This window comes from Lepidothrix coronata, unplaced genomic scaffold (assembly GCF_001604755.1).
Source record: "Lepidothrix coronata isolate B3197 unplaced genomic scaffold, Lepidothrix_coronata-1.0 Scaffold98, whole genome shotgun sequence".
NCBI classification, from domain to species: Eukaryota; Metazoa; Chordata; class Aves; order Passeriformes; family Pipridae; genus Lepidothrix; species Lepidothrix coronata.
Genome location: NW_016690278.1, coordinates 1,238,422 through 1,264,615, shown reverse-complemented (window position 1 = coordinate 1,264,615; position 26,194 = coordinate 1,238,422). Strand labels below are relative to the sequence as shown.

At 47.1% G+C, this 26,194-nt stretch overlaps 2 protein-coding genes across 2 annotated transcripts; one reads left to right on the top strand and one right to left on the bottom strand.

The window, feature by feature from the left end:
• Nucleotides 1–1,948: 1,948 nt before the first annotated feature.
• LOC108500986 (transcription factor jun-D-like) lies at nucleotides 1,949–3,247 on the bottom strand. The gene has a single exon (XM_017822448.1). The coding sequence runs from the start codon at nucleotides 3,245–3,247 to the stop codon at nucleotides 1,949–1,951; it is 1,299 nt and encodes a 432-aa protein (XP_017677937.1).
• Nucleotides 3,248–6,604: 3,357 nt separating this feature from the next.
• THAP1 (THAP domain containing 1) lies at nucleotides 6,605–13,154 on the top strand. The gene is made up of 3 exons (XM_017822534.1): nucleotides 6,605–6,721; nucleotides 7,083–7,278; nucleotides 11,203–13,154. Exons 1-3 carry the CDS (start codon nucleotides 6,651–6,653, stop codon nucleotides 11,665–11,667), a joined length of 732 nt encoding a protein of 243 aa, XP_017678023.1. The 5' UTR covers nucleotides 6,605–6,650; the 3' UTR covers nucleotides 11,668–13,154.
• The last annotated feature ends 13,040 nt before the right edge of the window (nucleotides 13,155–26,194 follow it).

Genomic DNA, 26,194 nt, shown 5'->3' with positions numbered 1-26,194 from the left:
TTAATATGGCTTCTACCTAATTTGCATATGCATTAAGAAAAGAAATATCCTCAGAGCATCTCGGCTACAATAACACAATTACTATGCATTGTCATGTCATTTCACACGTGCCAGGAACGACTATGCACTAAGAGGAAAAGCTCATACACTTGATTGCTGCAGCTCAAATTTCTGAACAGATAGCACTCACGTATCCCCGATAAAAGCATGAAAAAATGTGAGTCTATCCCTCTCTTCTTGAATTTCAAATCATCAAGTGTAGCCTTCCGAAGAAGTTAAGAGGTGTTTACCAGCTCCTGAGTGGCTTTAAGGGGTCTGAGCAATTGCTGTACACAGAAAGATGTCTATGCCCCCTTGGCTCCTCACACAATTCCCCATTTTCACCAGCTGGCACAGACACATATCCCCACGTAAGATTTGCCTCTGAGTTAAAGCAGAGTTTTTAAGCACAGTTTCAACGAGGGGAGAGGGCCCCGCGCTGCAGCTGGATCTGCTCAGGAGAAGCCCTGCCCTCCCCCAGCGGCGGGGCCAGCCCGCGGCCTCTGCACCGAGGGGCTTCTGGTGGGGGTGACCGTCACACTCCGACAGACCCTTCCCACTGCACCACGCCTGTACAGGGCTCGGCAGCGCTGCGGTAGCGGCTATGCTCAAAATAAAAAGGTGCAGCAGAAGCAAGGTAGGCAGTGGTACCGAGCAAGGGACCTAAAGCTTTCAAAAACTTATTGAGGATTATGTCTAATCAGAGGAAACAGTTCCTTTGCTATACTCTCCTACTAGTAAATTCTTGACAAAGAAATAAATCACACCAATTCTTGCCAACCAGAAAAACATTTCACATTCTAGTGCTCTTTCTGTCTCTAGAGTATTGCAGAAAGTTTCTTTAGAACAAAGTAGACCAAGAAGCAAGATACACAGATTTCTACTGAAAAATAAATCTACTTCTCCATAATATTTCTGTGATTTATTCAAACAGAATACAATGGAATTATCACCTTTACAGCTAACCCGCCCCAAACCTGAGCCCTTTTCTGTATAGCACTGAATGGTTACTATACTGAGTAAAGAGCAAACACTACTGGAATGTACACAGTGAAGGGAAAAAAAGGTAAAGCTCTTTTTGCCAAAGTAACCATTTTCTCTACTAACGTGTTATCTAGAAAAATAAGGTCTAGGCAACGTCCAAAAGTGTTCAAGTTTCAATAAATAACTATCAATGCCCCAAGTTTTCACTGGCAGAAGAAATATGGAGCATACAGTTTAGAAAAGTATTTTCATATGACTGAGTCAGCAATGCATTTCATCCTGCTTAAGATTTACAACAAAAATCACTTCCCTCCAGGGTTCGATTTTAAAATCAAAGCCATGTAAGTGCAAGAGCACCCACACAGCTGTCTTAACTCTCAATGGCAAATTAAAGCTCTAGAGAAAGACAGTATTTTAAAAAAAGTTCTTTATCAATACCAAGAAAATATACATAGCCATATTATGTTTTAAATATATATATACACACGCACATCTTTTCAAAAGGTATGATTCTGGCTATTTTTTTTAAGTTTGAAAAGCTTATCCATTGCTATACAGTTCAGTATGGTGTATTAGGAAACACACGTTTTATATCCCCCATGAAAATAAAGTTGAATCTTTCTGTAAACAGTAATTTTCTTATTTTCCGAAATCTCTACAGACCTCAAGTACTTCACTGAAAAATAACCACCTGCCCCAGAACCACCCACGGAGACCCTCGCTGCTGAATGCGACATCTACAGATCTCGGGAAACGCTTAGCAACACCCGGCTCCCGCAAAAACGCATTCTCCGGGCGCAAATAAATAATAATAATTAATAATAATAATAAAAATAATAACAGCAGAAGGGCGGCGGCGGGCGCGCACCTTGGCCCCGCGGTGCCCCCGGGCGGGACGGGGCCGGGGCCGGCGGGGTGTCCCTCCTCAGCAGGCGCTGGTCTCCGGCGCGGCGACGGCCGCCTCGGGGGGAGCCTCCCTGGGCTGGGCGGCGGCATGGGGAGGAGGATGCCCGGCGGCGTTGATGTGGCAGCCCGAGGAGAGGTGGCTGCGGACGCGGCCCTGCAGCTGGGTGACCTGGGCGCGGAGGAGGTTGGCGGTGGCGGCCAGCTCGGCGTTCTGCCCCTTGAGAGCCTTCACCTTCTCCTCCAGCCGGGCGATGCGCTCCAGCTTCCGCCGGCGGCACTTGGAGGCGGCGATGCGGTTCCGCAGCCGCTTGCGCTCTGCTTTCAGCCGCTCCTGGCTCTCCGCGTCCAGCGGCGACAGCGACGGCGGCGTCGGCGCGCTGCTACCGCCCTCCCCGCCCGCCGACGGCGGCACCTCGGGCACCGTCTGCGGCTCCTCCAGGGACCGCGCCGGCGGCAGCCGCCCGCTCCCCAGACCCGCCGCGCCGAAGGCCAGGCCCGGCGGCGGCGGCGGCGGGGCGGAGGCGGCGGGGTAGGCGCTGCCCGAGGGGCTCAGCGGCCCCGCGGGGTTGAAGCCGCTCAAGTTGGTGTAGACGGCCGGAGGGTCGGCGGCGGCAGCGGCGGGGGCTCCCGGCGGCCCCGGGCGGGCGGTGCAGCAGGGTCCCGGCGCGGACAGCGGTGGCGGCGGCGCCAGGAGCTGGTTCTGCTTGTGCAGGTCGGCCAGGGCCTTGACGAAGCCGTCGGCGAAACCCTCCTGCTCCTGCGTCACCGGCTGCCGGTAGAGGAACGGCCCCGCCGCCGCCGCCCCGCCGCTCCCCGCCCCGGGCGCCGCTGGCCCCGGGCTGCCCGCGCCCAGGCCCGCGCCCCCCTGGATCAGCAGCTGCTCCAGGTCGGCGGCCGGCGGCAGCTTCAGCAGCGGCAGCTCCGCAGCCGACCCCAGCGCGGCCTCCGGGCCGCCGCGGGCCGCCGCCGCCCCGCCGCCGCTCCCCGGCTCCGCGGAGCCCGCGGTGGGCGGCGGGGCGGCGGCGGCGGCGGGCGGCGGCGGCAGCAGGCGAAGAGCGGCCGCGCTGCCGCGGGCGCCGGCGGGCGGGCGAAGGGTGAAGGGCCCCGGGAGCGGCGCGGGGGCGGCGGCCGACAGGTCTCGCTTCTTCCCGGCGCCCAGCAGCAGCTTCTGCCCCGCCGCCGCCGCATCGGCTCCAGGTCCGCCGGCGGTACCGAAACCCGGCAGCGGCACGAAGTCGGGCAGCAGCTCCAGTCCTTCCTCGGGGTAAAACGGCGCCTCCATCTTCACGGCGGATCGCCCGCTACGCCCGCCGCTCATGCTGCCGCCCTCGCCGGCCGGCGGCTTCGGCGCGGGGCGGGCCGGGCTGGGCGGCTGCTCCGCGGGGCCGGCCGCCCTCGGCTGGCAGCGGGGACTGAGCCGCCTCCCGGCGCCGCCGGACCGCGCCACGCCCCGGGTCCGCTGCCCGCCCCGTCGCCGCCTCCTGCTGCCACCGCCGGTACCCCTTTTTGCTCCTTCCCCCGCCCGCCGGGCTTGCGCGGAACGCCTTCCCGGTGGGGTGTCCGTGGGGAGCCCGCGCTGCTCCTCCCCCTCGGAGACTCCCCCCGCCGCTGCGGTGCGGGAGAGGAGGTGCCGCCGGGGCCTTCGTGCGGGCAGAGGGGTTCCTCGGGGGCATCTCTCCAGCCGCGGCACGGATCCTGCGGGAGGAAAGCGAGCAAGGGCCACGCGTGGCGGCTGTTGTGGGCAGGTGCTCTTGAGTTGCGACTGTGATGGATGGGCACAGGATAGTGCAGGTGTCGAGGGTTAACGACTCGCGACAACGTGAGCGTCGGAGTCTGCCAGGCAAACACTTGGCCATCAGGAAACATGCTGACTTGTCAAACCAAAAGTCGCTTGGAAGAAGAGGGTGGATTTGATGTAGTTTTCCTCTGAAAAAATTGGTTAAGAGAAAGGGTTTGAAACAGCCTATACATATTTCCAACATTTTCAACCTTACTGAAATGTAAAAAAAAGGTTTTTAGTTTGGAGGTGGTATTTATTATCTTTACTTGAGACAATTGCCTCTGCCCCTCTGCAAGTCCCTGAAATTCTTATAGGATGAGGAAATTTCCTTGCACCCAGTCTTTTATAAATCCCTTTTGCTTCACTATACCAGTGTGATTCTGACAGAGCTACTGAAATCTCTCATTTAAGTCTTCAAAATCAGCTTGCTGACCGAGTGCCTTGGTGGCTCATCTACACATTCACTGGATCTCCCCATCTGTGGTGGGACCCCAAGCATCCCCTCAGTTAGGCATCACTCTTCTGCAGTCTAGTCATGCTTTCTTCCCACACATTTCCTCCCTACACATTGTCTAAGTGCCTCTTCCCCCAGGAGCTAGTGAAGCTCCTGAGCTCTGCTGTTAGCCCCATGGCCTGCGTGGCCACGCTGTACCTCCGCTGTTCCTAGGCTGGCTCCAAAAGTGGGGCAGGAGGCAGAGACACCGCTGTCAAGTCTGGAAGGACTTTGCCTCAGAATCCCGCTTGATATGCTTAGGAGAACTGGAGTTTAGGTGTGCTAACTAGGCCTTGATGACCTTTACACAAGTACTTTTGGGGCCCCAGTTACACACCCTGCCCATGGGGCAGGAGCTCCATTTCGTCTCAGTCCAGCACCTTCAGTCCCTGCCCAGTTATGTTATAGGAGTTCCTCTCTCCAGCCCCATCTCCTGGGTGAACCTTGGACCTGTGTTTCCAGTTCTATTCCTGGCACCATCTCCTGCTGATCGTTCCTGAACTACCTCGTAGTGATACTGGACCTCGTACATGGTTCATCACGTCGCCTCGTCTGGGTGCGTCCGTGGGTCCAATCAGTGGTGTCTGCCCTGCCCTGCTGCAGGACTCTGCCCAGGTTGGTGAACCTGGCATTGGCTTTGGCCACCCCAAACTCATTTTGCCTTGGGTAGTCCAGCTCTGCTGGTCCATGAGGCTGTGGCAGAGTCGCTGCCCTGAAAACTGGCAGCAGCAGGACTCCAGGAAGAATAAAGCCATCAGGCAAAGACCTGAAACAGAAGCATTCACATGGATGGGGAGGAGTAAACATGTTTTTCTTGGTGTGGAAGGTGGTGCTAGAAAGAGCTTATTTTTGTTTCCTTGTCTCTTGGCTGACCTAGCAAGAGAGGAGCAGAGCTAGCAACGCTCAGCCAGCACTGAGTACTGAAAACAGCTAATGTGAGTGGCTTTGTGGAAGTATTGGTGAGGCTGTTTGCTCTACCAGCTTTGCTGTCATATTCCTGGGTGAGCAAATGGCACTGACTGGTGCCTTCCCTTAGCCAGGCAAAGAGGGCTGTCTAGGCAGACAAGCCACAGCCTCCAAGCTCAAGCCAGTACACCTTCTCTTCTTTCCCTTGCAAAGCAAGGGCAGAGGGGGAAAGTAGGCTGAGGAGAAAATGATGACCTGGGTGGGGTCCGAGAAAAAGCTGTGGACATTGACTTGGGTCTAGGGTCATTGTCAGAGAATTTCCAGATAAGATGTGACACATGCTTGGGTGACAATAAAGGGAGGTTCATTTGTCAGTTCTGTACGAAAACTCTTTGTCACTTATGTAGGATGGTATTTGTTCCCTGATCTAATGCAGAGTTGGAAGGTGAGCCTACAGAATGATAACATGTTGAAGCTGCTTGAAATAAAATTATTTGTAACAACAGATCAATTTATTGAGATCTCTATCTAGTATTTGCTGATATACCTGCAAAACAAGTCTGGGTGAGTGACATGGAACTGTTTTACGCATCCCTAATGCAACTATGTGTTATGTGGTCTTTGTGTTGTTTTCTTTTGCTCTCTCCCTGCCTCCGCTTTTTTTTTTCTCCTTTTTTTTTCCTTTTCTTTTTGTTAGCCTGATTTGGTTTTGTTTTAGGTTTTTGTTTGGTTGGTTTTTTTTTTTTGTTTGTTTGTTTGTTTTTCCCGAAGGCAGTCAGAACCTCCCGCGGGGCTCACAGAGCCAACTTCTTCCTGCTCCTGTGCCGGGCGCGCTGTGCACGGCCGCCCGCAGCCCTGCCCCGCCGGCCGGGGCGAGCACCGCCGGCCGCGGCCCCGGGCACGGAGCGGGCGGAGGAGCCGCCGACGGGTCCCCGTCCGTGCAGGCACGGCCTCTGCGGGCCTCGGCCCGGGCTTGTGCCGAGGGAGGGCGGGCGCGCAGCCTTGCTCACATGTGGATACGGGGGGGCGGCCCTGCCCAGATGTGGATGTGGGGAAAAGGCGGGTGGCCCTGCCCAGATGTGGGGGCGGAAGGGGCGGCCCTGCCCACATGTGGATGCGGGGTGGTCGGGCAGTCCTGCCCAGATGTGGGGGCGGGGAAGGGGGAGGGACGGCCTTGCCCAGATGTGGATGCGGGGGGGCGGAGCACGGTCGCGCGACACGGGGCGGAGCCGGAGCAGGACGCGCCCCGATTGGACGGCCCGCCGGGGTAAGCCCCGCCCCCGCTCCACGGGCCGACTGGCATAATAGGCGGAGCGCGTCGCGCGCAGCTACCGCGAGAGTTTGCGTTGAAGCCGGAGCCGCCATCTTGGAGTTGGGAGAGGCCGCGCGTCCCGTTCCCGTCCCTCTCCGGAGGGTCACGGCGCGGGGGGGGGTCGCGGGGGGCGGCAGGAGCAATGGGCGCCCGCCGCTGAGGCCGCGGCGCCCCGCTGGCTCGCCCCTTCCCGCTGAGGCCGCGCCGCCGCGGCCGCGGGGCTGGGCGGGATGGTGCAGTCGTGTTCCGCCTACCGCTGCCGGAACCGATACGACAAAGAGAAGCCCATCTCCTTCCACAAGTGAGCGCGCGCGGGCGGGGCGGGGCGCGCCGGGGGCGGGGCGGGGCCGACGCGGGGGCGCGCGCGTGGAGGGGCCGGGAGCGCTCGCGCGTGGGCGGGCGGACGGGCAGACAGACAGACAGACGTACATGCATACATACATACATGCGTACAGGCGGGTCCGTCCGCCCGCGGTCACTGAGGTGGGGAGAGCCTCGCCTGCCCCTCCTGGGGGTCTCCCTGGGGAAAGCCGAGGGACGGGACCCTCTGAGCCGCCTTTTTCAGAGAGGGCTGGGAGCCCCCGCTGGGTTTTGCTCTGGCCATGACCCCCCCCCGCCTGACAAAGCTTTCCAGAAAGGCTGAAAGTGCCTCTTACTTGCAGGTTTCCTCTTACGAGACCCGATCTTTGCAAGAAGTGGGAAGCCGCTGTTAAGAGGAAAAACTTCAAGCCGACCAAGTACAGCAGCATTTGCTCAGAACACTTCACCCCCGATTGCTTTAAGAGGGAATGCAATAACAAGCTCCTAAAGGAGAATGCGGTGCCCACAATATTTTGTTACACTGAACCCGGTGAAAAGGTAAACCCCGAGGCACCCGCGGCCGCAGGTGCCGGAGCGCGGGTGTGTCTCAGCGCGGCAGGGCAGCAGGCGGGGAGAGGATGCAGCCTGGGAAGGATGCTGAGCCTCTGTGCCTAAGGGCACCAGGAGGGCTGTAGTGGCCGAAACTTAACCCACAGCTGTTCTCGTTGGCGCTAGCAAGAGCAGAGGTGTGGGCTGTCCCAGGCTGTGGAGCGCAGAGAGGCTGTACAGGCAGGCGGTAGCTCTGAGCAGCTCGTGTGCCCGTTCAGCACGCGGATGCTGAATTGAGTGGAACGGCAGCAAAGTAAGAAGATATTACCCTGTAGTTAGGTTGTTCAGCAGTATTTCTGCTGTATCTGGAGTTAGAGAGAGTCTTCAGTAGTGCTCACACCATGGCCGATGGCTGCTGCTAGCATTGAAGAGACGATGATGTTAATTAACAAAGTTAACTATCCCCTCAAAAGGGCTCTGTCCTCTGGATTTGTAGAGTTAAAGTGAGGTACAAACAGAAGGGCAGGACCTTACTTGCATCTACTATCTGTCTGTCCTGAAACCACCTCTGTCTTGCCTTAAGCTTGTGATCAAAAGCCAGGCTGGTCCCTGACTTCTAATGGTAGAGTCTCCTGTGAGAAGTGTTATTCCCTTCACTGTGCCACAAAAGCAGTTTACCACGAGATGCAAGTCACTTATGAGTTCTTCCTTCTTGATAGCTGCAAAAAGCTGCAAGACAAGAATGGGAAAGATTGATTCTTAACTCCTATAAAGGATATAAAATATTTGATCTCTTGTCACTCCACCATTGAGGAAGTGGCAAAGAAGAGAATGGTAAATACAATAGGTCTAGGGAGCAACAGCATGTGATGGGATGACGTGCACAGAGGAGAACTCAGACTTTTCTCTTATATACAATGTTGGATTGATGCAGAAATAAAATAGCAATGTATTTGAAAAATGAAAAGTGGCTAATAAAAGATAAGAGAATATAGACAGAATGCATATAAGGAGACAGGCAATTTACAGGTAAATACGGCTGTGGTTTTTGTTTGATTACGCTTCCCTGCTTATCTGTAATAAACACATTTTCTTTGTTGTGTGTAAAATAGTTGCAAATTTTTTCACAGTCTGAAAGCTGAGTGTGTGTACAGGATAATCTGCAAAAGTGCAGTTGGTGTAGCAGGATTAGTAGTGAACCATGTTCCCAATTTCATTGTCATGCCTGGATCTACAAAAAACCAGTGATGTGCCTTTTAATTATGAAGGATTTAGTTCTATTCCTATTTGTCTCATGGTACTTTAAATTAACTGCCACATATCTTCAAGTAAGAATGTAGGAACAAAGAACAATAGTGGTTGTTTTGGAATTGAATCCACACTGATTTTGAAGTACAGGTTTTTATCTTTGGCACTATGTAGTTTGGTATACTTTCTCTTTCTTTACTTATGTCTTAGTAAAACCATTTATTGGCTGTAAGAAGTAATTAGAATTCCCTGATGTCTCGGGGATGCCAGCTGTTCTCTGTGATACATTTTGACAATAGTAACATATTTATAGAGGTAGCCTGTGCTTGGTAGCTGCAAATAAAAGTCTCTGTGTGAATTCAGCAGTCCAGCAATGATATGATTTTTGCTTTTGTTTCCATCGAGAATGAATTTCTCTTTGCCAGTCACATCTTCACTTTGTATTTTTTTTAGTAGAAAAACATGATAGGGACAGCTGGTAGGGTCAAGCTCTTTGGAATATTCATGAGTGAATTAGATAGGCTAACAGCAGCAGTTTTTTATAGCTGAGAAATAAGACTGGTAGTTGGTTGGCTGGTTTTGTGCTTTTGTGTGATCAGTTATATTTGAGTGTGCGTGAAACTTCCCTTCACTACCAGTCCCCAAACTGCCTTTTCAGTTGCTGTCTGCCAGGTGTTGTTTTTATGAGGGATAGGTAGACCCCCAAATATCAGATATTGTTGCCTTAAGTCAAGGAAGTTAATGACATGACCTTCAAATCTAATGGATTTGATATTTAGATGGTGAGGATTGTCAAGTCTTCTTAAAATCAACATTTTCCCTGTCCTTAAGCTTTTCTGTGTAATAGTAATATTGGCAACAGGTGGGTAGGTAGAAAATTGTTACAGTACCTCTTTTGCTGAGAATGTCTTAAGTTTTCTTTTTAACAGGAAACATGCAAGCTCTTTTGTTTCAACAGTGCTTTTTTAATCATCATGAGCACAGGAGCATTTCTGAATTATGCCACATTCCTCTGGGGAAGGAAACATCTGGTTCTCTGCTCTGTCCTAAACTCAAGTGGTGAGGGATCTGTGTTGTCCTGAACTGTACAAGTGAACCTATCAAGAGAAACGTGATAAAAGCTGCAGTTTTATCTGCAAAAAAAGCTGCAGTGGAGTTGAGCCAATTGATATTTTGCTGCTGCCAAAAGGGAGAACTGTGCTTCTCCCTTCTCCCTCCCATCTGCAAGCCGTGCAGTCCTGTTTCTCCACGTGACTGGGCAGTGTGTGCTCACAGAGCAGCCGTATCCCGGGCTGCGTCCAAAGCAGTGTGGCCAGCAGGGTGAGAGGGGTGATTCTGCCCCTCTACTATGCTCTGGTGAGACCCCACCTGGCACACTCATTCAGCTCTGGGGCCCTGCAACATAAGAAGGATGTGGACCTGTTAGAGTGAGTCCAGAGGAGGCCACAAAGATGGTCAGAGGGATGGAGCACCTCTCCTACAAAGACAGGCTGAGAAAGTTGGGACTGTTCATCCTGAAGAATAGAAGGTTGCATGGAGACCTCATAACAACCTTCTAGTACCTAAAGGGGGCCTACAAAAAGGCTGAAAAAGGTCTTTCTACAAGGGCATGTAGTGACAGGCCAAGGGAGAATGGCCTTAAACTGAAAGAGGGCAGGTTTAGATTAGATATTAGGTAAAAATTTTCTGTTGTGAAGCTGGTGAGGAACAGGTTGCCCAGAGAAGCTGTGGGTGCCCCGTCTGTGGAAGTGTTCCAAGGCCAGGTAGGATGTGGCTTTGAGCAACCTGGTCTAGTGGAAGGTGTCCCTGGCAGAGGGGACTTGAAACTGGGTGATCTTTAGGGTCCCTTCCAAACCAAACCATTTTATAAATCTGTGATTCTCAGCTTTTCCACGTATTAGGGCAGGTGTAGGTTATACCTGGTGTTGCATTGCTTTGACTTTTAGAAATGGACAGAATATTTCTGCAGTGATGGTGGCAGAATGAATAGCCTTCTGTCATCTCAGCAGCTACCGAGGATGAGAGGCCTGCTTTGCTGTTGAACGAGCTGTTTATTTTGGCTCATCCTGTCTCTTGAAACCAAATCCAGAGCTCAAAACCAGTGACAGAGTCCCTTCCAGTTGTTGAGAAGACGGGCCTTGCTGTGTCCACCTTTCTGCTCCCTTAGTAGCTGACCCTTGTTCTGCCTCAGCTTCTACTGTGTTTTTGATGAAGTTAGCTGATAGGTTCAATTATGTAGTGGTAAGATGCAGCAGAAAGGAGGAGGGACAAAGGGGAATGGGTAGTAGCATTGAGTTACTAGGTTCTCTGAACTCCGTTTCGTGGAACTGCAGCCTGTGTTCTTGCTTCTTAGCTAACTGTGGATACTATTTGACCTAAGTCTTCAAGTAAGAGTAATCGCTACATTATTCAGTTTTTGATTTATTTGAGACATCAAGGGCTTGAGTTTCAAAGAGCCCTTAAAATGAAGCTGCTTAAAAATATCTCCAGTTGAGAAGCCAGACAAGGCAGGCCCAGAACTTTCTCTCAGTTTTGAAAGGGTAGGCTTTGGAATTTATTTCATTAATTTAAATCCTAGTTGTTCACGTTATTCCGAGGCCGTACAGCGAGGGAGTTGCGTTGCAAACAGCCTAAAGCCTGAAAATGTACTTTTTTTTTTTTTTTCCCCCCTCTTGTTCTTTCCAGTCTGAAGAATTTGCAGAACAGCCGGAAGATCCGCTGCCACCTCCCCCGCTGCCGCCGCCACCGCCGCCTCCACCGCCACCGCCACCGCCAGCAGCTCCAGTGCTGCCACCACCTCCATCGACTCCTTTCCATTTGCCCCAAATAGATGCCAGGTTTGTAGACCCGAGTATTGGATTACTGATGCCTCCTCTCCAGACCCCTAGCAACCTCGCCGTTTTTTGTGACCATAACTATACCGTAGAGGACACAGTCCATCAGCGAAAAAGAATTCAGCAGCTGGAGGAACAAGTTGAAAAACTGCGGAAGAAGCTCAAGACGGCGCAGCAGCGATGCCGACGTCAGGAAAGACAGATTGAAAAACTGAGAGAGGTCGTTCAGTATCAGAAGGAAAAAGACATACTGGCAGGAAAAGGCTATGTGATTCTGCCTAATGACTGTTTTGAAGTTGTAGAAGTGCCTGCCTAGAAGTCACGAACATCACTTTTCACTTTGGCAGGCCAAGAAATTTAGTTTAAAACCTAAATTCTTTCTAATTCTGTATGTAAGAGTCTCCAGAATTCTAAAACAGTAAGTAAGCAGTGATACAAATGAGGTAATATTTTTTCTTTGCTGTCGTTTCAGTTTGATACACTTTTAATACGTTGAAGATGCACACATCTCAGAATTAGAATATGCAGTGAATTTACAAAATCTGAATTGCTTTACAGAAGGAAAGGATGCAAGGTTGAATACACCTAGAAATTTATTTTTTTTTTACAATGTCTGTCTTATGCTTAAAGGGAATGGAGATTGAATCTGGCTGAGAGTGAAGTTGAGGTGGTTGTACACCTGGTGCTTTGTCAAGGCATTTAACGTAGGCTTTGGTAATCCCCCAGTAAGTAATTTTCACTGATTTTTAGAAAGAGCAGAATTAGGTCAGCTAACAACATCTGCAAGTTTTTTAACAAGTGCTGCAGAAAGATAGCTAAGATACACATTTCAGTCTGGGAAAACTTCCAACCTCAGTTTGCTATGCATTTGAAGCACTGCAAAAAGTCTAATTCCTGGATCCCTTTGGGTGAGGTATGTAAATGAACCTCGTCTTTTGGAATAGCTGTTCAACACGTGTGAGTTTTGAGGGCGGAGAGCTGTGGAAGCAGCTTTTGTGAAGTGGAGGGCTGAACTGAACGTGTATGTTGCTGAACTGTTGACAGGATCAAGAGGGCAAAGTACTGTTCATGGTGACTGCTTTGCAAAAGTACTCTGGTAATATACAGTCCCCAGTATGTTGTAGTGTCATGTTCCCATAAGCACTGTAATGGGTAGAGTGTTACCCTGGTTTTAAATTGTTGCACTTAAGTCACATGTGAACCCCGTGTAGCTTCAGGAGGTGAAAGTTTTTTTCCTTATCCAGAGAGTCAGATATTTGTGACTGGCTCTGCAATATACTGTGGTTTTCTTTCTTTTGTTTTTTTTTTTTTTTTTTCCACTCCCCAATAGGCATCCACCAAAGGGCAATTAGGGAATTAGACTTTGGAGTTGCTTGGTGCTAGACTGGTTTATAACATCTCAAATGCTGCTGCCTCTCCTTCAGCCTTATTAAGACTCCTAGAAAGAGTTTAGCATGACAAAGTGGTGCAGCAGTTTGCACTTACTTTCTAATAATGTATGTAGTCAATTAATTCATTCAAAATCAGAGAAAAAGGCATCTTGCTAACCCTATTATAATCCTTACAGCTGAAATTCCTGGATGAACTAGATGTGAGGAAGATTGCTTTTCTCAGTCTACATCAAACTTATGTGCAGTGTGGATTCTAGTTCTGATGTTGAACAAGCCTTGTTCATGATGGCTTTAAGAGCCTCCCTTAATATCCTGTTAGCATGACATTTTGAAATGTTTCGAACCAGTCTTGAAACTTCTGACCTCACTCATGCCATGTGTCTTTTTTCTGTGCTTTTTTGCGGTTTTAGTGTGCACAAATGTTGTTGTTTTTCTTTTTGTGTATTTTTTTTATCTGTTTTTAAAATTTTAAAAAAAAACCCCAATTGCGTTTTGGGTTTTTTATTTCTTTTTTTTTTTTTTTTTTCCCGGGTTTTTCCGGAACTTTTCTTGCTTTTTTGCTTTTTTTTTCTTTTTTTTTTTTCCTAGTAGTTCCTGGTTTAGCTGGGTTTTTCTCACAGAGTTCCAAAATCTTGTTGCTGTTACACTTTATGCTTAAAATAAACTTGAAATTGCTGAAATTCAAAAGTGACGAGGAAAAGACGTTTCAACAACTGTTGCCATGCTGTTGGCACGTGTGACCAGATAGCAGATTGCATCTGTTTTCTCTGCAAAATAACCCTCTCTTCTTACTCTACAGGAATTTCAAGTATGACTTCCTGAGGCGTAGTGGGTTGTTGCAGTGCCACACTCCCGTGGCCTCTGCCCCCCGACATGGAGTTGGGTACTCCCACTATCACCCTTCTTATGCCCACCAGTTCTGGTGCTGGTTGCACTCTTCTGTGGGGCACTTCAGCTCGCTAAAGCAGCAGGTTTGGCTAGTGGCAGAGGAGGGCCAGCAGTACCACATCTGATAGGAGGGAAAGACTATGGCCAAGAGCAGGGAATGATGAGAAATTAATCCTCTCCTCTGGGCGCAATAAGTTGTTGCCTTGTGTCAGCTGCTTCTGAAAAATATTAGGGTAACTTCAAATTCTTAATGTTCAGCACTGTTTCCTTCCACGCTGGCCAGAGATCCCTGTTTTCCCCCGCCCTGTTATGCTCTGGCTGCTGTACTTGCTCAGCCCTTCCTTCAGATATTTTAGCTTCATAACCCTCCAGGAAAGCAGCACAACAATATTAAGTCTGCAAGGTAAATTTAGGTGTGCTGATAGGTGGCTGATGTGTGGAGTTCTTGTGTGTTTAAGCTTTTTGTGTTGGTGAAATTGGTTTAATAGCTGACTGAAGTAGATGTTTCACCCATTGAGAGGGATGATTATTTCTCCCCTGGAGCTTTTCAGAAGTACCAAATTGAAGAGGGGACTGCTGCACAGTTGCTGGCTTCCTTTCTTATTACCAGAGGATTTTTCGAAGAACAGATGAAGTCCATTCTGACAATGGGCTTGGATTTCTCCTGCAGGAGCTTTTTTTTTTTTCCACTTCAATAAAAAGTCTTGTTAACTGCTGATGCAGTCATGTTAGGGCTAGGTGTGGACTTTACTAGACCCATGAGAGCTCTCAGTATCACAGAACTCTGAAGTAAGGGAAGAAAGGCTGGCAAAAAACCAACTAATTGTCTTTCAGCGGTTGACCTTTCATGCACTGCACCCTATTCCTCTCTATACCACAATGTGTCTTGTTTGGTAGCAATATAGAAAGAGAAGATGAAGGCTGTCTGCTACTGGCCAGGCTAGGAAAAGAATTCTGGCTAATAAGCACAATGTGTTTCCCCATCATGTGTTAAAATTTCCTCTTCTTTTTTCAAGTGGGATCTGTTACATCCACACAAATCATCTGTAAAAGAGGTCTGCATCACTTACTGCTTGCATTGGCCACAACTAGTACCTGCACAATAGCAGAAATTTTGGAAACTTCTCTGAAAAAACATGATTGGAAGTTAAAAAGCAGAGATGGGAATTGTAGAATGGCATATAGTTGTCCAATTGTGCTCATATGAAGTAGCTGACAATTTGTTTAAACGCATTTCACTGAAGCCTATTTTATAAAGCAAACAATTCAATGAAGTTAGAAAGTAGCAGAATAGGCAAAAATGCCCCACCCTTAAATTATGGAAAGAGAGATTTGTTTTGAAATGGGCTGATGCTTCAACAGGTAGGAATTGGAACCAGTTCTAAAAAGAGAAGTTTTGGCTTCCCCCTGTTGCCCCAATTTTCGTTTTGCTGTGACATGGTATCTGACCTATGTGAAATGTTTGCTTTTTTTTTCCTCCTTGCACCTCTGCAAAGTATGAGATTTCCCTATCTAACTGGGACAGTCCAAATCCACAGGTATGTTTTATGGGGGAAAAAATAAATAGCTAAATACTTGTATTACTTCTTGTCATACTGAGGGAGTAACTTTTCACTGGCCTTTTTTCTTCTGTGTTTCCAGTTACCATCTTGTCTATGTTGTCACTAGCATGGTCTTAATAACTGTAGCAGCAAATTAATGAAAATAAAATGTTCAAGAAATCTTCAGCTCTACTTAGAGTTTGGGGTATGGGCACCCTGTGGGAATTTTGAAGGAGTTCTCTTGAAGCTGAAGAAAGTGCAAAGCAAATCCCAGTTTGAACTCAGGAAGAAGGAAAGCTAAGTAGTTGCTTTGGTAAAACTAAAACCACAACAGTTTCTAAATACTTCTCAGAAGACTTCTCCTGTTACATGCTTTTCTGGACTCATGCAGTTATTCCTAGTTGCCCTTTTGCTTTCTTTCTTTCCTGAGACCTGTTTTAGGTTTTAATCTATTGGCTTTCTCCATTTCCCATCAGCTTACACCTTCATCAGGTGGCTTTGGCAGGGTGGAAGGGGGGGTTTTGAGCTATTTTAACAACCAAAACACAGTCTGCTGAAGCATGTTGATGACTGCAAGTTCAGGTATGTAACTCCTGCTGTTTTAAGCACAGCAGGTTATTTACCATACTTTGCCACGATAATGATTTGTTTATAAATGAGAAAGAGAAAAACAGGATACATGACTCAAAAGTGTGACAGCAGTTGCTCTTAGAGATTTCCCTTTGTGTTTGTTCAATGCTTTCAATGGAAATTTTATCTTTGTACAGACATCTCTGATGGAACTGCAGCATTTTATTGTGCAAAATGGAAAGAAGGCCCAATTACAGTGTTACATAGGCTGAAACAGGTAAAAATGGGGGGGAGAAAGTGTTGCAAAGTTGCTGTATAATCCGCTATGAATAACTTGAAACAGTTGCTGAGGAATGTCATCTTAAATACTCCTAAATTAAATAGGTTACTGAGAAGGAAATCCTCAAGTACCCCTCTTGAGAATAGTTATATTACATTGTCGTAATTACATTATTGCAATAATTAAGTATTTCCACAGTCCTACCGCTATTAGTTCATGTAGCATTGACTATCGAGCCTTTTGTTGTGTGAAATGATCTATTGATTCTCCTGTAGCTGTCTCATCCTATTGTACAAGGACAATAGGTTGTAAGGCCTGGGCTCACACATTCCTGCAACCTCTAGAACAAAGTGATTGTCCTCTGCCTCTTAATTGGTTCTACTGGTCTCTTGGTCAGGGAGGAGTATGGACAATAGCATCTGGCCAATCATTAGGGTGGGGTTCGTTCGTTTGTTCTGTTTTGGTTTGGTTTTGAACTCATGAAGGACTTGAGCAAATCAGGCAGGGTCCTCACTTCTTTTCAGGTTTCACTGGATGTGACCATTAACGATTCGGGGTGTGTGGCTATACTAGTCATCTACATAAGAATCAGTGCTCTGGTATTTGAGGCTGTGAAAGACGTTGTGACTTCCTACTGGGAAATCTTCAATTCAATGACAGGTAATCCAGAAGAAGGAGGAGTTCTTGTCTCCAGTGATCGTTTCTTCTTTTGCCTTGGACTCACGTTGCGTCCCTCAGCCACAGTCCAGTATTCTCCAACCAGGTTCTCGTAGATGTATCCAGGGCTTTGTTTTAGCAGAATGATACAGCAGTATACTGAAACTGCAGCACAAGCACAAATATAGCAATTGCAATACACAGCAAAATCACAATACAAATGTACTGTGCAAATTACCATTGCTGGTTTCTAAATGTTTGCCATCATGGCACTGTGTCCCCCCCACTTTCTGGGAAGGAACGTACAGGTTGATCCCAGATCAAGCCAGTTGTTTGTTTCCAACTGATTTTGTGAGTTGTTTGGTTTTTAGGCTTTTTGTTGGGCTGAGTCACATACAGACTACCCTCCCACGCTGGTCTGGCTAGCTCAGGAAAACATTACTCTTGGCTAACTATTCAGGGAAGGTTGTTTATGCAATCCAGTGACTGAATGATGCAGCTGTATTCCTAAAGCAAAGGTTACTGTCCAGTCCCCCTTGTGCTGAGATAATTTCATCTTCCTTTATGTCAGTTTGTTGTTTTTCCTTACATTTTTCCCTCAGCACATCATTCTTGCCTATCTCCTCTGGGCCTTCCTCCATTGCACGGATCAGTCACCCACGCTCACACTGGCTCTTCTCAGGAGTGTCCTCACACATGTCTTCTGCAGAAATAAGTGAACTTTTTTGTCTTCAGGTGCTTTACAGCCTGGGCCTGTGGCTCAGAAGGGAAGGAATTTTCAGGAGTAGAACTTTTTTTCTACTAGGAGGAAGGGATCTTGTTTTCAGCTTGGGAAATCCCAAGATTTCCACCTGCACTTTCAGGTTTGGGATAGCTGGCTCTGCAGGGAAGGAAGCTTCTGGATGCCCACTTTCACAGCTCAGTTCAGATTTCTTGCCTTTTGTTTGTTTCTTCTTTTCTTGTGTTGATAGGATCAGACTCTTCATTCACCAATTCACTTATGTTGATGCTGTCAGGTCCAGAGGAATAGCACCTGCATGCAGAGAAAATCTAAAGGGAGAGTTATTCCCAAACTGGTTGTGAGGTACCAAGGTGGAGTTTTCTGCTCCCACTAGAGCATGTCATGTGAACTCAGGCCACAGAGGATGGCTTTACTGATACTGTGTTTTATCAAGTGGTGGCAGTTTATCTGTGAGATGCCAGGAATTGCTGCCAGAAGAATGAATATTTGCAGTGTTATGTCAAAGGACTGAAAAAGTATTTATTTATCAATAACCTCAACCTCTGTAGTCTGTATATACTTTTATTTCTTATCTTGATTTCTTTCTGTCTGAGTTCAGATGGGAAAATATTTTTATTAGTGTTTTTTGTTCTTGTTTTTTGTTTTTAGGGTTTTTTTGTTTGGTTGGGGTTTTTTGTTCAGTTTTTTTTGTTTTGTTGGTTGGGTTTTTTTAATGACAAGGGACTGAAATTGCTCAGAGTTTATTTATGTGTTCAGTATGGTGAGGAACTGGGCAGGTTCTCTCCTACAGGTGCTACATCATGGAAATCTCATGGTTGTGGATAATAGGAAACCTCTATTTCCCCAAGTGAATGTACATTTGGCTATTTCAGCTTGAAGAACTCTAATTACTTGAAGTTATCTATCTGAAATATAGACACACACAAACCATGGTTATAGTATCCGTGGCGTTATCTTTCTTTGATACTGTCATCAGCTGACAAAACTAGATTTCCTTGTGGTAAATTTTCATATAACTAAAACCCTACGTATATATACATATATATATATATATATATATATAACACAACTTTTACACTCAAATGTGCAAGCAAGTTTATGATGACATTACTTAACCTAATTGTATCACTCTGAAAACCATTCTTCCATCAATATCGACATTTACCTTTTGGCTTGTCTACTAAGGTTGCTAGAACTTTTTTTTTTTTTTCTTCATGTAATATCTGTCAGTTAATTTATATGACTTCAGTGATAAGACGTAATTAAAATAAACGGTGCTTTCTTGTGTTGTTCCCAGTGCTGCCTCACGGACTGGATTCCTGCACCAAATAAAACCCCAGCTTTCTTCAACGCCATTTTGCTCCTTCAGGTGCAGAAGAAACTGGAAACTTACACATAGATTGGCCTTGCTTGTTTTTCACAGTATGATCACCACAAGGCCTTGCTGTCTAGTAAACCCATCATCTCTCTGATGAGATATGACTGTAGAAGTAAAACTTTTCTCCCCGTTAGAAATCTTGTGTAATACTGAATGTTATATAATCTTCTCTGACCTTTTTCTTGTGGGCCTTGCCTTGCTCCTCTAGAGCACCACTGTTTTCTCTTAACAAAGATTCATATGATTTTTTTTCTACTAATACTCTCAGAATTTAAACATCTGTGTTTCTCCTTTTTTGACCTTTAGTACATGGTAATGAGACACTGACCCATTCAGTTACAGAGGTTGTCAGCGACTGAGCAGGGGAGTATTTGGAAAGTGGGGCAGTAACCTTTTATTATGGACTGGTAACTTTTTGCCGTTTCGTAGTATCAAATGTGCCACAGAGATGAAAATGCAAAACACTGTTGGAAGCAGCATGGGAATGAAAAGCATGTCTCAGCTGAAGGCTGCTTCAGGTTAATGGACGAGTTTGGCCCGAGGAAAGAGGAGGCTTGCTTAATATTTCAATAGATTTCACTCTTTGTGCTTTCAAGCTGAGTTTTTACTTTTATTCTACTTGTCTCTTGATTTCTATATATAAGAGATATAAAAGTGAGCTTAGCAATTCCCAGGGGACAGTGGAGAGCTTTCTGAGCAATGTCTTCACCACTGATGTAACTTTCCTCCCACAGAAACCACCTGCAAAACTCATGCTTTGTGCTGAAATGCTGAACATTTTGGGTAAAGATTTCCTGAGTCCCACGGAGCTGAGATTTCTTCTTCGAATTTCTGGGAATGAGCCGGTATAATCAGGGAGCTGGCTGTGGATTTTTCTCATCAGCCTTGTGCAGAAGAGAGTTGTTGGGGCCGCGACAAAACTAAGCAGCATTGTTCTTCAGGAACAAAGTCATGAAGTCACATATGGCTTCAGCTGCCAAGTGTTTGCTCATGATGCAACAGCAGGAGATGGGCTCTCAGCAGTGTGACAGTCTGCTGTGCTGCTGTCAGATCATGGTGAGGTGAAATCCCGTTGAGATGATGAGTGGTTATTTACCTGAGCGAGTAAGCTGTCTGATAGCATTCCTGTACCAACAGTCACCTGCAGGGGAATTAAACTCCAAATTAAGCTCTTTAGTATTGTTATTGCTCCTTTTGATTTTGCTGATTATCAGGTTGCTTGCACATGGTGTTAATGCATCAAGCTCACTGGGCCTGCTGAGAGCCTTGGAACATTACAAACCATGTGAAATCAGGACTGCTGGCTGACTTGCATTGAAAGTGAATGTGAGGAGTTGCCCCACTGAGGAGACATAAGGGTGATAGTGTGGAGAAATGATGGCAGCCCAGTTTGTTTTGTTCAGGCCTGAGGCAGCTAAAAGGCCTTTTTGGGCCTTTGTGAAGCTTAGTGGAATTGGCGTTTGTTCTGCAAGCTATACAAGAGCCATGGCAAGTTGCCTCCTGGAACTCCTCCCCATCATCCATTGACCTGCCAGGAACTGACCCTACACTTATCAGCCTTCCTTTGGAAAGCTGGATCTCTTCCCAGTCCATTCCTCATGCACCATGGGAGTAGTCTTCAGAGTGTTTGGCTGTGATCCCATGTGCTCCTCCTAATAGACACAAACTGTTGCACTGTGCTCGCAGTTCAGGGAGTTATTCCAGCTCAGCCTTGGCTTGCTTTTTAGGTGAAGGTACCTAAATACCTTTAGGTTAATTCTTCTGACTAGGCACAGACAGGTCATTAAAATAGTTACAGGAAATAGGACATTCCGACATGGTAGAAGAGGCAAAACTTGTTTTTGCATATTTTTTTTGAGTAACATCACTTAACACTTTCTAGTGAGGTGAAGCTGTAAACATTTGGGATTTGTATTCAGCTTCTTTGGCTTATAAAAAGCAAGGCAAATGACAGAAAGTTGTCATGCAGTAGAGATAAAATTTTAGGTCTCCAAACCTCTCAGTATTGTATCTTTAAGCTATTTAATGAACTTATGCAGTTGTAAGATACATCCATTGGTTATGTATGCTACCAAATAATTACATGACATTCTACTGCCTAACACTACTCTCACATCCCTTTTGTTATGATTATATATTGACTAAAACTTAACTTTTGCAAATTATATGAAGAACATACTCTGACTTCATTCAGAAACTGTGAAGGCATCTCATACACTGTGCTTTGTTTACACTCCTGTTTCACATCAGTTGTTTCCATAGTTCCAGACTAGTTGATATTTCTCAAAACTGCTCTCTTGTAGCTACAAGCTATTATGCATGCATGTCAAAGGCCGGATTTCTTCTGTACTCGATACTCTTGTGCATGAAAACTGAAAAAAAAAAAGAAAACCACCAAAAAAACTACCTAATAGTCACAATTTCACTTGTGCCACTCAGAAGTCTAACTGGGTTTTATTTGTACATGTTCATGAGCACAGCTTTGAAAACATAACATGACAGGCAAATACCTGGAGGTAGACAACACAGTATTTTAAACATGTAGGTGGACATTCAAGGGGACTATAATGGCTTCGTAGAAGTTACCATGGATAGGAAATTGTAGAAGTTATTGTATGTAATTCTAGGTCTATATTTAAGTATACCACCTCTGTTTATGAGCCAGTGAAAATGGAAGCCCAAAATATTCCACTGATGTTCAAAACAATGGTTCTGTTTAAACTGTCTTTGGTTCCTACCTGTATTTCTATCTAATCTCTAAGAAACCTCTAGAAGGAGTAAATATTGTTCTTTATGAATTATTTGACATTAACCCCAACAATATCGACTCAGCGTGGCAAACAGACATCTCTGGATAGAAGACTCACATCCCAGGTAAAATCTTCAGGAATTAGTTTCAGAACAGCAGAAAGTTAACTTGAGCTCTGCTCTGACAGCCTTAGAGAAGGATAGACGCGAGTTAGCAGGAGTTAAATTAATTAATTAAATATTAATTAATTAATGACCTCTTGCAAACTCTCCCACTACTGTTTTCCCATGGAGAAAGTGGTTTTATTATTATGTGACAGAGATGAGGTCTGGTCTGCTGACTTGCTGCTGCCAGAGCAGTTTCTGCTTTTTAGCTGTGGATGATCCAAAGTAAAATTCATGCACTTCATAGGAGCTGCTCCACCCAGCTGAGTCTCCCAAGTGCTAAAATTCCCACTTTGTAAAATTCTTGGCTGTAATGTAGCTGAGCAGGAGTCCTTTGCTCTCGTTGTGCTACAGCCTCCAAATACGAGTCCAGGCTGGGTCCAGCACAGGGCCCAGGCCCCCTTCTCCCTGGGCGAGAGTTGCGATCGTTTGTTACCATGCAAAAGGAGCATCTCAAACACAGAATCACAGAACCCTTAAGGCTGGAAAATACCTCCAAGATCATCTAGTCCAACCTTTGACTGAACACTGCCGTGCTCACCAAAACACACCGTGAAGTGCCACACCTACTCATTTTTTTGAACACTTCCAAGGATTTTGACTCCACCACTTCCCTGAGGAGCCTGTTCCAATGCTCAACCGCCCTTTCAGTGAAGGAATCTTTCCTAATACGCAACCTGAACCTCCCCTAGCACAACTTGAGGCCATTTCCCCTTGTTCTATCGCTTGCTGCCTGGGAGAAGGGACTGACTCCCAGCTTACCACAACCTCCTTCAACGTCAGGGGTCTTGCTCACAGGAATACTGAACAGCCTGGGTCCTGGGTGGCTGAAGATGCTTGGCATTGCCCGGGGCTCCTACCTCACAGAAACCCAGCCACCATTTGGAGATGGAACATTTCTAAGCGGAACACACTCGGTTTCCCTTTGTGGGACTTCAGCATCTTCTCATTTGTTGAGCACCTAGAAAGTCAGTCTTAGCAAGACAGGGCCTGAATAGCTGGCCATCCTATACTCAGATTGTCTGTCAGCCAAACGGGGAGCCTTTTAACATCTCTGGCTCTGGTTTTTAGTGGGAAGGTATGCAAGGGGTGACAGGATATGCTGCTGATGAGTGGTTGGCAGGAGAAAGTTTCTGAAAAGCTCACAGGGTGAAAGGGAAATGGTCAGAACAGATGTGAGTCAGCCAGGGAGTGTCCACCTTGGAACACAAGCAAGGGTTTAATACTTGGGTTTTTTGTTTTGTTTTGCTTTGGTTTTTTTTGTTTGTTTGTTTTTGTTTTGCTCCTATCTTCTTCCAATTTATTTCTGAAAGCTAAAGATGAAGGCACAGGCAGCTGTCCTGTAGCTCAGTGGGAGAGTTGGGGAGCTATGTTTTTCAGCAGCCTGAGTTTTGTAAGGCTTAATGTGGCTGAGACAATTGTCCTGCTGCATTTTCTGTAAAAATAGTAGCTTTCCAAAAAAAAAAAAGAAAAAGGTAGAACAACTCACATTGTACAGAAGTTCAAGTAGGAAGGTTGTATTCATGAAGCACAGTTTGATTGTGTACTTGCAGATTTGAGTATATGGTATGTAACACTTTTCCACAGAAATGTAAGCTGAAAATGGTGGAGAATTTGTGGAATAATCTCTAAGTCTCTAATCCAACCAGGTAGCAAGAGGCAGAGAGCAGCACAGGAAAATGTACAACAGCAATTGCACTTCTTTTTATTAAAACATAGTGGAAGAAGCCACAAGCACCACAACAACGTTCAGTAATGTATGTAATGTAGTGAAGAAAGAGACAAAAGAGTATGGGCTTCCAAACATTCTTAGTACGTGTTGATGAAACATGGTGATTGTTTTAATCTTTTGGACAATACAGAATTATTATCTGTGTCCAGACATATTTCTGAAGCTAAAAAAAACCCCTTTTTGAATTGCATGGACCCACAGAGTAACTATCTCTGCTGACTCAGGAGAAGATTAGAAAGAGCAAATGCCCTCAACTGCAGAGAGGGACAGAGCTTGTAGATCTCATCGAATTTCCGACAAAGCATTTGGTTTTGCTATGATGTCTTCAAGGAAGTCCCCTACCCTCCCATGCCAGATGCAGCAGCTCCAAAAAGCAAGATAGTCAGGTCAGGTACCACCATTCCAACTGTGTGATGGGGCTGTCACATAAGAAGTGGATGAAATGAACAAAGCTGTGTGAGGATTCATGTGGCTTATCGAGGCGATAGGATGTGGCAGGAATTGCTTTTTGAATTTTATGATTGCCTTCAAGATAGAAAAACTTAAATTAAACTGGAAGGAGAAAGTGGAACCTCTTGGCATGGAGCACTGCATGTGTTGGGATGAAGGCTCCCAGGCAGCAGTTGTTACCACTGAAAATGAGAGGCAAACAGGTTGATGCAGAGCTAGGCATGAACAAAGTTTCTCTGACACTCCTGAAGAAGTTATCTTTGAAACAGAGTTTTCTCTCACACTTTGCAAAGTCTTGGCCCTCACTAGTAGTTTGCCTACCCCTGAAGTCTTCCAAGCCTTGACATCTGAACAGCAAGTCCATGATGCTGCGGATAAAATTTGGGCTGCAAGGAGCATTTATGAAAGCAGAGATCAATCAGCCTGATGAAATGGAAAGACAAGCTGAGAAAACAGCAGAGCCGAGCCAGACCTTTGTTTACGGTTATCAACTCAGAACAAATGGTTTCGAAGATTTTCATATTCAAAGCTAGGTAGTGCCACCAAAATGCAGGAGTGCCCTGAGACATGGTGCCACCTCCTGAATGAGACCTCACCGTAAAGTTAGAACTGGAAAAAGAAAACAAAGATTCTAATGCAGAGGACAGTCTGTTAGAAATAATAATATGCCTACAGCGGTGATGAGCCTGTGCATCTCCAAAGAGCCCAAGTCCCTACATGTCTCCAGTCCCAGTGAAGCAGTGGGAGGTTTTTACAGAGAAATGAGCATCAGGCAGTTGAGGTACTGTGTGCTGTCAAAAGGCACAGGGACTCGGTACTATCTCATGCATGCATTCACCTAAACGTGGTGGAGGAAGGAGGGCAGGCAGAGGCTTCTCGTGGTAGGAAACTGCCAAGGAAGCCAAGGACTGAAACGGCCCTTGTTCTGCCGAACCTTGTCCCTGTTCTTGCAGAGCCTGGTCACAGCTGAAACAGCTGCCTGGGCGCAACTTGAAAGCGAATTCAGCTCTGGCAGCCCATCAGCCCTTTCCGAGCCTGCTGTGCTAAGTGTCTGCTTGTTCCCTAGCTGACACACAGACAAATGCATGATTCCAAGCACGAGGTTGCAAAGCCACGCGTGTTAGGCTGGTCTCCCGAACAGAGCTCACGCAGCGTGCAATATGCATCGCAGCACCGACAAGTCCGACGCACCAGTTATATCCACACCCTCCGAAATCCTCCGGGGAGTCCTTAACTCAGCACGGCCCTGGGCACCCCGAGCGGTGCTGCCTGCGCTGCCCGCGTCCTGCCACGGCGGGGAGCTGGGACAGCGGGGACGGGACAGGGAAAAGCCGAGGGAAAAGGTCAGAGCACCTCCGCTCGGTGGGAGAGAAGAAAAAACGAAGGAGGAGGAGGTGGAGGAGGAAAGTGCTGCGGCACCGCGGTAGAGATGAAGGACAGTGGGATGCAGGGCAGCTGCCTGCCGGAAAAGGGTGCACGGAGGAGGAGGAGGAGGGAGGAGGAGGAGGAGGAAGAAGCGATTAGAGGGTAAACAGCGGTGGGGGAGACACTGAATAGGGTTTGCTTGCTGGGGCCTGTAAGCAAACCAAGAGAAAGCAGGAGACTGTTTTGGGGGGACAGGAAGCCAGAGGAGAGCAGAGAGGTTTCAGGGTGTATGGGCAGGTGGATGGCTGGCTCCAAACTGTGCCCTCTGGCACGTGGAAGTGTCTAGTCTTGCAAAAGTTACTGGTGAGCTGGCTAAAAACATGTCTTGCCCAGCAAAGATGCACATTTTAAGAAGCTGCTGATGGGGAGAGGTGTCTGCTGGTGACCAAAACTGAGATCAGAAAGGACCTGAGAAGTGCCCAGGGCAAAGATGAGGCTCCAGGAGTTCTGCTGTTTCCCACCCCACCTTTGCTCCAGAAACCCTTCCTCACCCCTTCAGGGCTGGTATTTTTCTGCTGGCTTCCTGTGTGGTGCCAGATGGTACAAAGGTAGTCAGTCCTCCCTTGGGAGCTCTGGGAAGCCTGGCTCCATCACAAATCCTGCACTCTGGGTGTGCCTTCCTTGGCTCCTGGCATACCACCCCCAGGGAGCAGGGAAGTTGAGATGGGTTTGGGAGGGAGAAGGCACATCCACCTGAAGGAGTCTCCTGTCCCATAGTTGCTGCAACAGACTCACCTCTGCAGCATCTCTTTTCTCCTCCCTACAGCTGACAAACCCAGTGATGCATCAAATTCCACTTTGGCTCTTGGTTCTGGAAATGAGGCTTCACAGTTCTGGTTCAGAACATCTCCCATCCGTGTCCTTCCTCTTGACCAT